The 15,042-nt window shown below is 52.6% G+C and overlaps 1 protein-coding gene across 1 annotated transcript in view; it reads right to left on the bottom strand.

Moving 5' to 3' along the window:
• The window catches only part of LOC140104007 (inter-alpha-trypsin inhibitor heavy chain H3-like), a 43,959-nt gene extending 30,676 nt beyond the window's left edge, over positions 1-13,283 (bottom strand). The window contains exons 1-4 of the mRNA XM_072127332.1: positions 13,133-13,283; positions 5,195-5,361; positions 4,895-4,999; positions 242-404 (exon numbers count right to left, since the gene is read on the bottom strand). Coding sequence (XP_071983433.1) covers positions 242-404; positions 4,895-4,999; positions 5,195-5,361; positions 13,133-13,198 — 501 coding nt within the window. The 5' untranslated portion in view covers positions 13,199-13,283. The remainder of the gene's footprint in view (positions 1-241; positions 405-4,894; positions 5,000-5,194; positions 5,362-13,132) is intronic.
• Positions 13,284-15,042: the final 1,759 nt, after the last annotated feature.

Genomic DNA, 15,042 nt, shown 5'->3' with positions numbered 1-15,042 from the left:
TGAGCCGAGGGTATACAGGGAAAGGAGAAGGGTCTCCAGCAGCACAGAGTATTTCAGGAGGGGATTGGGGGAGGTCGCAGATTGAGGGGCACATATTAGCAGAGCTGGGCCCCCCGCAGCACAGAGTATTTCAGGAGGGGATTGGGGGAGGTCGCAGATTGAGGGGCACATATTAGCAGAGCTGGGCCCCCCGCAGCACAGAGTATTTCAGGACAATAAACCAATGATGTTCTGTTCGGACCTGGAAGTTCTGCACCAGTTGCTTGGGTTTCACCTTCAGCTCTAGCTGGTACGCCCCCTGCTGTCTCTTCAGCAATTCCTCATACGTCAGTTTGAATACGGCCACGACCCGCGCCCCAACGTTCACCGAGATCCGAAAATTCTCCATTTTCCGTCCAATCGATCTACATAGAGATGAATCTCAGGGTCGCATCACACAGATACAGGGGTCACACAGATACAGGGGTCACACAGATACAGGGATCACACAGATACAGGGGATCACACAGATACAGGGGTCACACAGACACAGGGGATCACACAGATACAGGGGTCACACAGACACAGGGGGTCACACAGACACAGGGGGTCACACAGATACAAGGATCACACAGATACAGGGGGTCACACAGGTACAGGGGGTCACACAGATACAGGGGTCACATAGATACAGGGGTCACATAGATACAGGGGTCACATAGATACAGGGGTCACACAGATACAGGGGGTCACACAGATACAGGGGTCACACAGATACAGGGGGTCACACAGATACAGGGGTCACATAGATACAGGGGTCACATAGATACAGGGGTCACATAGATACAGGGGTCACACAGATACAGGGGGTCACACAGATACAGGGGTCACATAGATACAGGGGTCACACAGATACAGGGGGTCACACAGATACAGGGGTCACATAGATACAGGGGTCACACAGATACAGGGGTCACATAGATACAGGGGTCACACAGATACAGGGGGTCACACAGATACAGGGGGTCACACAGATACAGGGGTCACATAGATACAGGGGTCACACAGATACAGGGGGTCACACAGATACAGGGGGTCACACAGGTACAGGGGGTCACACAGATACAGGGGGTCACATAGATACAGGGGGTCACACAGATACAGGGGTCACACAGATACAGGGGGTCACACAGATACAGGGGGTCACACAGGTACAGGGGGTTACACAGATACAGGGGGTCACATAGATACAGGGGGTCACACAGATACAGGGGGTCACACAGATACAGGGGTCACACAGATACAGGGGGTCACACAGGTACAGGGGTCACACAGATACAGGGGGTCACACAGATACAGGGGGTCACACAGATACAGGGGTCACACAGATACAGGGGGTCACACAGATACAGGGGTCACATAGATACAGGGGTCACACAGATACAGGGGGTCACACAGATACAGGGGGTCACATAGATACAGGGGGTCACACAGATACAGGGGTCACATAGATACAGGGGTCACACAGATACAGGGGGTCACACAGATACAGGGGGTCACACAGATACAGGGGGTCACACAGATACAGGGGTCACACAGATACAGGGGGTCACACAGGTACAGGGGTCACACAGATACAGGGGGTCACACAGATACAGGGGATCACACAGACACAGGGGGTCACACAGACACAGGGGTCACACAGATACAGGGGGTCACCCGGCCCCGGGGTCACACAGATACAGGGGGTCACACAGATACAGGGGTCACACAGATACAGGGGGTCACACAGATACAGGGGGTCACACAGATACAGGGGTCACACAGATACAGGGGGTCACACAGATACAGGGGTCACACAGATACAGGGGTCACACAGATACAGGGGGTCACACAGATACAGGGGGTCACACAGATACAGGGGGTCACACAGATACAGGGGTCACACAGATACAGGGGGTCACACAGATACAGGGGTCACACAGATACAGGGGGTCACACAGATACAGGGGATCACATAGATACAGGGGGTCACACAGGTACAGGGGGTCACACAGATACAGGGGATCACACAGATACAGGGGGTCACACAGACACAGGGGGTCACACAGATACAGGGGTCACACAGATACAGGGGTCACACAGATACAGGGGTCACATAGATACAGGGGGTCACACAGATACAGGGGTCACACAGATACAGGGGGTCACACAGATACAGGGGTCACCCGGCCCCGGGGTCACACAGATACAGGGGGTCACACAGATACAGGGGTCACACAGATACAAGGGTCACACAGATACAGGGGGTCACACAGATACAAGGGTCACAGACACAGGGGTCACACAGATACAGGGGTCACATAGATACAGGGGTCACAGAGATACAGGGGGTCACACAGACACAGGGGGTCACACAGATACAGGGGGTCACACAGACACAGGGGGTCACATAGATACAGGGGGTCACACAGATACAGGGGTCACACAGATACAGGGGGTCACACAGATACAGGGGGTCACACAGATACAGGGGTCACACAGATACAGGGGGTCACACAGATACAGGGGTCACACAGATACAGGGGTCACACAGATACAGGGGGTCACACAGATACAGGGGGTCACACAGATACAGGGGGTCACACAGATACAGGGGTCACACAGATACAGGGGGTCACACAGATACAGGGGTCACACAGATACAGGGGGTCACACAGATACAGGGGATCACATAGATACAGGGGGTCACACAGGTACAGGGGGTCACACAGATACAGGGGATCACACAGATACAGGGGGTCACACAGACACAGGGGGTCACACAGATACAGGGGTCACACAGATACAGGGGTCACACAGATACAGGGGGTCACACAGATACAGGGGTCACCCGGCCCCGGGGTCACACAGATACAGGGGGTCACACAGATACAGGGGTCACACAGATACAAGGGTCACACAGATACAGGGGGTCACACAGATACAAGGGTCACAGACACAGGGGTCACACAGATACAGGGGTCACATAGATACAGGGGTCACAGAGATACAGGGGGTCACACAGACACAGGGGGTCACACAGATACAGGGGGTCACACAGACACAGGGGGTCACATAGATACAGGGGTCACAGAGATACAGGGGGTCACACAGACACAGGGGGTCACACAGATACAGGGGGTCACACAGGTACAGGGGGTCACACAGATACAGGGGGTCACACAGATACAGGGGTCACACAGATACAGGGGGTCACACAGATACAAGGGTCACAGACACAGGGGTCACACAGATACAGGGGTCACATAGATACAGGGGTCACAGAGATACAGGGGGTCACACAGACACAGGGGGTCACACAGATACAGGGGGTCACACAGACACAGGGGGTCACATAGATACAGGGGTCACAGAGATACAGGGGGTCACACAGACACAGGGGGTCACACAGATACAGGGGTCACACAGATACAGGGGGTCACACAGATACAGGGGCCACACAGATACAGGGGGTCACACAGATACAGGGGGTCACATAGATACAGGGGTCACACAGATACAGGGGGTCACACAGATACAGGGGGTCACACAGATACAGGGGGTCACATAGATACAGGGGTCACATAGATACAGGGGTCACACAGATACAGGGGTCACATAGATACAGGGGTCACACAGATACAGGGGGTCACACAGATACAGGGGTCACACAGATACAGGGGTCACACAGATACAGGGGGTCACACAGATACAGGGGTCACACAGATACAGGGGTCACACAGATACAGGGGTCACATAGATACAGGGGTCACACAGATACAGGGGGTCACACAGATACAGGGGGTCACACAGATACAGGGGGTCACACAGGTACAGGGGGTCACACAGATACAGGGGGTCACACAGGTACAGGGGGTCACACAGGTACAGGGATCACAGATACAGGGGTCTGCACATAACACTTGTCCTATGGGTCAGGACTTGGAAGTTGGGGTACAGTCACACACACAGGATGTATAGAAGACTATGAGGCAAATACAGATCAGGGTAAGGGGACGTAAAGGAGATGCATGGCATATAGAGGACAGGGTGGGGACATATAGAGGACAGGGTGGGGGACATATAGAGGACGGGGTGGGGGACATATAGAGGACGGGGTGGGGGACATATAGAGGACAGGGTGGGGGACATATAGAGGACAGGGTGGGGACATATAGAGGACAGGGTGGGGGACATATAGAGGACGGGGTGGGGACATATAGAGGACAGGGTGGGGGACATATAGAGGACGGGGTGGGGGACATATAGAGAACGGGGTGGGGGACATATAGAGGACGGGGTGGGGACATATAGAGGACAGGGTGGGGGACATATAGAGGACGGGGTGGGGGACATATAGAGAACGGGGTGGGGGACATATAGAGGACGGGGTGGGGACATATAGAAGACGGGTGAGGGACATATAGAGGACGGGGTGGGGGACATATAGAGGACGGGTGGGGGACATATAGAGGACGGGGTGGGGGACATATAGAGGACGGGTGGGGGACATATAGAGGACGGGGTGGGGGACATATAAAGGACGGGTGGGGGACATATAGAGGACGGGGTGGGGGACATATAGAGGACGGGTGGGGGACATATAAAGGACGGGTGGGGGACATATAGAGGACGGGGTGGGGGACATATAGAGGACGGGTGGGGGACATATAGAGGACGGGGTGGGGGACATATAGAGGACGGGGTGGGGGACATATAGAGGACGGGGGGGACATATAGAGGACGGGGTGGGGGACATATAGAGGACGGGGTGGGGGACATATAGAGGATGGGGGGGACATATAGAGGACGGGGTGGGGGACATATAGAGGATGGGGGGGACATAGCTGATTATACAGTCGGGGGATCATACTGGACCAGTCCGGCGTTTTGGCCCTTGGCCGCGGCTCGTCCGTACTCCTGATCCGCTTCATCCTTCTTCTTCACTGCACCGACAGTGGTGACGCCATCAATGGTCCTTAGTGATGGACGGAGAGGGAAATGTACATTAGTGATTAGGATCCGGGGCGACCTCTGACCCCAATGAATCAGGAGACACACGGATACATGTGTAATGGGGAGACAATGATGGGTTGTGTTATCCCCCCCCCCCCCTCATTATTATATATATTATTGTATTCAGGACCCAGGACTGTCCCGGACAAGGACTCACATGCTGAAGTTGGTAATAAATGCGGTTTTAGGAAGTTCCACGTCAAACACGGCTTCATGGGACGAGTTCAGACGGTTCTCGATTTTGGCTTCTATCGAGGTGCGAGCGAAACGCGATGTGACTTTACAGTCGACGTCCATATTGTGGATGAGCAGCGGCGGCTGCACCTGTAACGTTATAACATTATAATCCTCAGAGACGTATATAGCACAGAGGGGGGGGGGGGCGGAGCCTGGGGGTCAGATGTGAGTCCTGGCACCAGACGTGTATAATCACTTCTGGTTAATACCCCTCCCCCCCCCCCCCCCCTGGATGTGATTCTGTTTATTGGTTCACAAGTTTTGTAAAAAAGTATCAAGGTCTGATACATTAATAGCGGAACCTTTGACTGAGAGAATGAGGAAACACGATGGAGGGGTTAAAATATGAGGGGGAGAGGAGGGGTCACAATATGAGGGGGAGATGAGAGGCCACAATATGAGGAGGAGATGAGGGACCACAATATGAGGAGGAGATGAGAGGCCACAATATGAGGGGGAGATGAGAGGCCACAATATGAGGGGGAGATGAGAGGCCACAATATGAGGGGGAGATGAGAGGACACAATATGAGGAGCAGATGAGAGGCCACAATATGAGGGGGAGATGGGAGGCCACAATATGAGGGGGAGATGAGAGGCCACAATATGAGGGGGAAATGAGAGGACACAATATGAGGAGCAGATGAGAGGCCACAATATGAGGAGGAGATGAGAGGCCACAATATGAGGGGGAGATGAGAGGCCACAATATGAGGAGGAGATGAGAGGACACAATATGAGGAACAGATGAGAGGCCACAATATGAGGGAGAGGTGAGGGGCCACAATATGAGGGGGAGAGGAAAGGGCCACAATATGAGGGGGAGGTGAGAGAGGTCACAATATGAGGAGGAGATGAGAGGCCACAATATGAGGGGGAGGTGAGAGGCCACAATATGAGGGGGAGGTGAGGGGCCACAATATGAGGGGGAGAGGAAGGGGCCACAATATGAGGGGCAGAGGAGTGGCCACAATATGAGGGAGAGATGAGAGGCCACATATGAGGGGGAGAGGAAGGGGCCACAATATGAGGGGGAGAGGAGTGGCCACAATATGAGGGGGAGAGAAGGGGCCACAATATGAGGGGGAGAGGAGGGGCCACAATATGAGGGGGAGAGAAGGGGCCACAATATGAGGGGGAGAGGAGTGGCCACAATATGAGGGGGAGAGGAAGGTCCACAATATGAGGGGGAGATGAGAGGCCACAATATGAGGGGGCGATGAGAGATCACAATATGATGGGGAGATGAGAGGCCACAATATGAGGGGGAGATGAGAGGCCACAATATGAGGAGGAGATGAGAGGACACAATATGATGGGGAGATGAGAGGCCACAATATGAGGGGGAGATGAGAGGCCACAATATGAGGGGGAGATGAGAGGCCACAATATGAGGAGGAGATGAGAGGACACAATATGAGGAGGAGATGAGAGGACACAAAATGAGGGGGAGATGAGGCCACAATATGAGGAGGAGATGAGAGGCCACAATATGAGGGGGTGATGAGAGGGGCCACAATATGGATGAAGGTCCAAAAATATGAGGGGGAGACGAGATGCCACAATATGAGGGGGAGGTGAGGGGCCAGAATATAAAGGGAAGAGGCCACAATATTAGGAGGACATGAGGAGCCACAGTATGAGGAGGAGATAAGAGGGGACACTAAGGGGGAATTATACTGTGTATGGGTGAAGTTAGATGGCACGTGGAGACCACACACACTACTGACCCCATCAGTAGCATGCCCAAGTGTTGTAGGGAGGTCATACAGACACATGGAGGCCACACACACTACTGAGCCTCATCAGGAGCATGCCCAAGTGTTGTAGGGAGGTCATAGAGGCACATGGAGGCCACACACACTACTGACCTCATGAGGAGCATGGCCAAGTGTTGTAGTAAGGTCATAGAGGCACGTGGAGGCCACACACACTACTGACCTTATCAGGAGCATGCCCAGGTGTTGTAGGGAGGTCATACAGGCACGTGGAGGCCATACACAATACTGAGCCTCATCAGGAGCATGCCCAGGTGTTGTAGGGAGGTCATAGAGGCACATGGAGGCCACACACACTACTGACCTCATCAGGAGAATGCCCAGGTGCTGTAGGGAGGTCATAGAGGCACGTGGAGGCTATACACACTACTGCCCTCATCAGGAGCATGCCCAAGTGTTGTAGGGAGGTCAAAGAGGCACATGGAGGCCACACACGCTACTGCCCTCATCAGGAGCATGCCGAGGCGTTGGAGGGAGGTCATATAGGCACGTGGAGGCCATACACACTACTGACCTCATCAGGAGCATGCCGAGGTGTTGTAGGGAGGTCATACAGGCATATGGAGGCGACACACAATACTGACCTCATCAGGAGCATGCAGGGGTGTTGTAGGGAGTACATACAGGCACGTGGAGACCACACACAGTACTGACCTCATCAGGAGCATGCCCAGGTGTTGTAGGGAGGTCATACAGGCACGTGGAGGCCACACACACTACTGACCCCATCAGGAGCATGCCCAGGTGTTGTAGGGAGGTCATACAGACACGTGGAGGCCACACACAATACTGACCTCATCAGGAGCATGCCGAGGTGTTGTAGCGAGGTCATACAGGCACCTGGAGACCACACACTCTACTGACCTCATGAGTAGCATGGCCAGGTGCTGTTGTAAGGTCATAGAGGCACATGGAGGCCACACACACTACTGACCTCATCAGGAGCATGCCCAGGTGTTGTAGGGAGGTCATACAGGCACGTGGAGGCCACACACAATACTCACCTCATCAGGAGCATGCCCAGGTGTTGTAGCGAGGTCATACAGGCACCTGGAGGCCACACACACTACTTACCTCATCAGGAACATGCCCAGGTGTTGTAGAGAGGTCATACAGGCATTTGGTGGCCACACACAATACTGAGCCTCATCAGGAGCATGCCCAGGTGTTGTAGAGAGGTCATACAGGCATTTGGTGGCCACACACAATACTGAGCCTCATCAGGAGCATGCCCAGGTGTAATAGGGAGGTCATACAGGCATTTGGTGGCCACACACACTGCTGACCTCATCAGGAGCATGCCGAGGTGTTGTAGGGAGGTCATACAGGCACGTGGAGGCCACACACACTACTGACCTCATCAGGAGCATGCCCAGGTGTTGTAGGGAGGTCATACAGGCACGTGGAGGCCACACACACTACTGCCCTCATCATGAGCATGCCCAGGTGTTGTAGAGAGGACATACAGGCACTTGGAGGCCACACACACTACTGACCTCATCAGGAGCATGCCCAGGTGTTGTAGGGAGGTCATACAGGCACGTGGAGGCCACACACAATACTGAGCCTCATCAGGAGCATGCCCAGGTGTTGTAGGGAGGTCATAGAGGCACGTAGAGGCCATACACACTACTGCCCTCATCCGGAGCATGCCCAGGTGTTGTAGGGAGGTCATACAGGCATATGGAGACGACACACACTACTGACCTCATCAGGAGCATGCCCAGGTGTTGTAGGGAGGTCATACAGACACGTGGAGGCCACACACAATACTGAGCCTCATCAGCAGCATGCCCAGGTGTTATATAGAGGTCATGGAGGCACATGGAGGCCACACACAATACTGACCTCATCAGGAGCATGCCGAGGTGTTGTAGCGAGGTCATACAGGCACCTGGAGACCACACACTCTACTGACCTCATGAGTAGCATGGCCAGGTGCTGTTGTAAGGTCATAGAGGCACATGGAGGCCACACACACTACTGACCTCATCAGGAGCATGCCCAGGTGTTGTAGGGAGGTCATACAGGCACGTGGAGGCCACACACAATACTCACCTCATCAGGAGCATGCCCAGGTGTTGTAGCGAGGTCATACAGGCACCTGGAGGCCACACACACTACTTACCTCATCAGGAGCATGCCCAGGTGTTGTAGAGAGGTCATACAGGCATTTGGTGGCCACACACAATACTGAGCCTCATCAGGAGCATGCCCAGGTGTAATAGGGAGGTCATACAGGCATTTGGTGGCCATACACACTGCTGACCTCATCAGGAGCATGCCGAGGTGTTGTAGGGAGGTCATACAGGCACGTGGAGGCCACACACACTACTGACCTCATCAGGAGCATGCCCAGGTGTTGTAGGGAGGTCATACAGGCACGTGGAGGCCACACACACTACTGCCCTCATCACGAGCATGCCCAGGTGTTGTAGAGAGGACATACAGGCACTTGGAGGCCACACACACTACTGACCTCATCAGGAGCATGCCCAGGTGTTGTAGGGAGGTCATACAGGCACGTGGAGGCCACACACAATACTGAGCCTCATCAGGAGCATGCCCAGGTGTTGTAGGGAGGTCATAGAGGCACGTAGAGGCCATACACACTACTGCCCTCATCTGGAGCATGCCCAGGTGTTGTAGGGAGGTCATACAGGCATATGGAGACGACACACACTACTGACCTCAACAGGAGCATGCCCAGGTGTTGTAGGGAGGTCATACAGGCACGTGGAGGCCACACACACTACTGACCCCATCAGGAGCATGCCCAGGTGTTGTAGTAAGGTCATACAGGCACATGGAGGCCACACACACTACTGACCTCATCAGCAGCATGCCCAGGTGTTGTAGAGAGGTCATACAGGCACGTGGAGGCCACACACAATACTGACCTCATCAGAAGCATGCCCAGGTGTTGTAGGGAGGTCATACAGGCATTTGGTGGCCACACACAATACTGACCTCATCAGAAGCATGCCCAGGTGTAATAGGGAGGTCATACAGGCATTTGGTGGCCACACACAATACTGAGCCTCATCAGGAGCATGCCCAGGTGTTGTAGAGAGGTCATACAGGCACGTGGAGGCCACACACAATACTGACCTCATCAGAAGCATGCCCAGGTGTAATAGGGAGGTCATACAGGCATTTGGTGGCCACACACAATACTGAGCCTCATCAGGAGCATGCCCAGCTGTTGTAAAGAGGACATACAGGCAAATGGAGGCCATACACACTACTGAGCCTCATCAGTAGTATGCCCAGGTGTTGTAGGGAGGTCATACAGGCACATGGAGGCCACACACAATACTGAGCCTCATCAGAAGCATGCCCAGGTGTTGTAGGGAGGTCATACAGGCACATGGAGGCCACACACAATACTGAGCCTCATCAGGAGCATGCCCAAGTGTTGTAGAGAGGACATACAGACACGTGGAGGCCACACACAAAACTGACCTCATCAGGAGCATGCCCAGGTGTTGTAGGGAGGTCATACAGACACGTGGAGGCCACACACAATATGAGCCTCATCAGCAGCATGCCAAGGTGTTGTAGGGAAGTCATACAAGCATGTGGAGGTCTCACACACTACTGAGCCTCATCAGGAGCATGCCCAGGTTTTGTAGGGAGGTCATACAGGCAAATGGAGGCCACAGACACTACTGACCTCATCAGGAGCATGCCCAGGTGTTGTAGGGAGGTCATACAGGCACATGGAGGCCACACACACACTACTGACCTCATCAGGAGCATGCCCAGGTGTTGTAGAGAGGTCATAGAGGCACATGGAGGCCATACACACTACTGCCCTCATCAGGAGCATGCCGAGGCGTTGTAGGGAAGTCATACAAGCATGTGGAGGTCTCACACACTACTGCCCTCATCAGGAGCATACCCAGGTGTTGTAGGGAGGTCATACAGGCACATGGAGGCCACACAAAATACTGATCCTCATCAGGAGCATGCCCAGGTGTAGTAGAGAGGTCATACAGGCACGTGGAGGCCACACACAATACTGAGCCTCATCAGGAGCATGCCCAGGTGTTGTAGGGAGGTCATACAGGCACGTGGAGGCCACACACAATACTGAGCCTCATCAGGAGCATGCCCAGGTGTTGTAGTAAGGTCATACAGGCACATGGAGGCCACACACACTACTGAGCCTCATCAGGAGCATGCCGAGGTGTTGTAGGGAGGTCATACAGGCACATGGAGGCCACACACAATACTGAGCCTCATCAGGAGCATGCCCAGGTGTTGTAGGGAGGTCATACAGGCACATGGAGGCCACACACACTACTGACCTCATCAGGAGCATGCCCAGGTGTTGTAGGGAGGTCATACAGGCACATGGAGGCCACACACACTACTGACCTCATCAGGAGCATGCCAAGGCGTTGTAGAGAGGACATACAGGCACATGGAGGCCACACACTACTGACCTCATCAGGAGCATGCCGAGGTGTTGTAGAGAGGACATACAGGCACATGGAGGCCATTCACACTACTGACCTCATCAGGAGCATGCCCAGGTGTTGTAGGGAGGACATACAGGCACGTGGAGGCCACACACACTACTGAGCCTCATTTTGTCTTGGTTTTGGACATAACATCAAAGTTGGATCAGCCTTTAGTGTGTTTTTCCACTTTAATTTTGGGGGTTAATTTAAATCCATTGATTTTTGTGATATTGTCAGCACATTCAACTTATGCAGAACAAAGTATTCAACGTGATATTCCATGTAGGTCCAGTCCATGTATATGAGGAGTGACCCAGTATTTGTATGACTCGTGTCCTGCAGGTTCTATCTCCCATTCTCAGTGGTCTCAGGGCTGGAGACCGGCGGCTAGGAGGTCTCCCATACACTGCACACAGAAGGCTGAGGGGCCTCTACTGCATAGCTCTCCCATCTATCTCTCATAAAGCACTTAGGGGGATATTAATCATAGTCTGTTAGACTGTTTTGAGCGTCTTTTAGCGCAAAAATCTGGCGCATCTCGTTAATTATGCGCCCTTTTCTGGCGCACGGCAAAGTTCGGCACTTAGTGGTTCTGAGTCCCTGCGCCTTATCTGACATAGTGAGAGCCTCCTATACAGATGTTTGCACCGGATCTATCACTATTTTGCTCCTAAAAAGGCACAAAATAGGCGCAGAAAATGCCCCTCCTCCGAGCAGCTGCACTTCCAAAAAACTTCACTTTTCATTACTAAAAACATACATTTTAGGTTCCCAAATGAAGAATTCCCTCTATGCAACATGGAAAATACTTCGGAGCAGTTTTATCATTGTCTATGGGATCATCTCTGGGAGTGATTATTGTCTTATTGTACAGATCGGAGAATATTATCAGTCTCCATTTCCTGCACATTATAATAAAAAAGGCAAAGACTCATTTCAGCAAGAATTTTTTTTTTTTTTTTACATCTCTGTCACATTTAGTCCCTGCAGTTACATCACAATGATAGGTTTTGGTGCAGAGATGACGCCCTGAACCTTCTGTCACATTCTCTCAGTCTCCTTTCATTATTGCTCACAAATGAGATCTAACAATTTGCGCCAAATTTGGCACAAATGAATGGGACATGAGACAATTCCAAAATGCATTTACTAAGGCAGAACCAGATCCATCACAGATCAGTAGCCAAAAAGAACAAAAAATAGGCGAACCTGAGACCCCCTATGATTAATGTCCCCCTTAGGGCTAGTCCCTTAGCATTACCTGCAGCAGCCTTGGTTTCTGTGTAACCTGCCCCCTCTGTGAGCTGCAGAGTCTTGGACTGAGCAGATCTTAGAGAATGATGAGGATACATGGAAGCTCCGTCCGGATCACAGGTTCTCATGTTTATAATATTGATCTCTGCAGTTTTGTTACCGACCACTGAACAGATCTGCACCCGATATCCAGACTCTGGTGATAGATACACGTGGAAGCCCTTGTGCTGCCACCACCCTCCATGCTTTACCCTGCAGGATGTATCACAATTTAGTGCTTCATATATAATATTTATCAGGTATACGGAGGCTCCACATCCCGGCAGCCGCTCTCCCCCTGCGTGGACTCTGTACTCACCGCTGCGCCATAGCCACGTCCTGCGATACACAGTACGAGGAGCAGAACGGAGACGACCGGCACCATGACGAGATAGTACGACTGTGCGGCTACACGAGAGATAACAGGACTCAACCCCCCCCCCAGAGAGGGGCCCCTGCGAGGCTCGTGTGCACCTCCACCTCAACACTGACCAGAGGTAAACAGGAGCCGCTGCCAAGAGACCTGCCCTGTGTAATGTCCAGAGCGAGGCCCGAGAGGGACTACAACCCCCAACATGTCTGTGTGTGGACTAGGATTTGGGATCACTTCCTGCTAAAGACACTGCTGACCACTGTATAGTGGCTGTGCTTGGAATTGCAGTCAGTTCAACCCTGTTCACTTGAGACCCACAACAATGACAGATCAGTTGGGGGGCGGGGGGGGCTTGGGGAGTGGAGCGGAGCGGATGGGCATCACCCACCTCCGAAATCTCACATTTATCACCCTTTGACAAGACTATTGTTTGTAACGCAAACAATAACCAAGCAAGGACCTTGACACAGGTCCAGTGCTGCCGCTGACCAGAACCACCGCGTCACCCAGGAAGAGACAGAGGGACCATTCTCAGGTTACGTGTGGACCAAAACTATGTTTTATGGCTAAGATGAGACCCACACGGCAGCAGAACCCTCAGAGCGGCCACGACCAGGGTCCAGTAGTTCTCCCCGGTTCTGCTGTAGATGTCAGTTACATCAGATACTGAAGACGATTTTCAGCAATGGATGAAGCCTGAAGCCCAAGATCTTTAGAGGATTCTGCTTAAAATAAGTCACATGGGTCCAGTACGACACAGAACCGAGGGAAACGGTGAAAAATCCACAACAAAATCTGCCGTGTGATATATATATATATATATATATATATATATATATATACACGTTACATGAAAACTAGAAGGGAGGAGACAATGTTTCTGAAGTTGTTATAATGTATAAAAGTTGTAGAACCCATCATCATCCATGGATAAAAGAATCACTCACCCCCCCCCCAACTCCCCACATAGAAGGGGGGGGGGTCCCCAGTGTTCTCAGCCATTCTATGATAAATGGGTGGAGCCAGACAGAACCAACCAACCCTAGAAAGCCTGATTAGCATAGCTCAAGTACACAATACGCCAGCTAGACAGCGTCCACAGAGGCTCCACCCACCTGACAATGGGGATCTGAAAATCACAACTACACCAGAATCCTTGGAGAGACGCCCTCCAATAGCTTCCTAAAGCTCCTGCACCCATTCCATATTGTATTCACACAGGGGGGTCCTGCACACTGGGGTGTGAGCTGCGGGTGCAGCCGCGATGCTCTGCAGCCTTTAGCTATAATTGCAGGTCAGATTCTATACAAGACACAGATCAGATTGTACAGATTTTGTTTTTATTCGTACAGCGCGGGGCACAGGGGGCGACTATTTCACGCTCTTGGCTTGGTTCGCCTGCATCTTCTTCAGTCCTTTCTTATTGTGTTTCTTGGCGAAGCGCATGTTCCTCAGAAACTTGGGGTCAACCTGAAAAACACGAGGAAAAGTGTGAGGGGGAGAAGAGCAAAAAGTGATAATCGCTGTGATGAGCCATGGACCCCCCCCCCTCCCTGCCCCACAGATCACATTCACATTGTGACAACCAAAAGAGAACGGGGGGTGACACGTGGCGGCTGTGCAAGGGGTGAAGCCACAAACCCGCTCCACTGCTGCAGAGTAACCCCTTCCACCTGAGCGATGGGGCGTGTGGATCCAACATCAGTGTCCTATCCCAGGAACCCTTTCAGGAGGTCACCTGGGTATTGACTGTAGCTAACCTGCACTGACCCCGCCCACATGTCAGATTTAGAATCTGATGTATGGAAGGAATAACTGTGGTTACAATGTGCAGACCTCAACCCACAGTGAGCTGA

This window comes from Engystomops pustulosus, chromosome 10 (assembly GCF_040894005.1).
Source record: "Engystomops pustulosus chromosome 10, aEngPut4.maternal, whole genome shotgun sequence".
NCBI classification, from domain to species: domain Eukaryota; kingdom Metazoa; phylum Chordata; class Amphibia; order Anura; family Leptodactylidae; genus Engystomops; species Engystomops pustulosus.
Note: the sequence above shows the minus strand (reverse complement) of the source record. Positions and strands in the feature narration are given on the sequence as shown.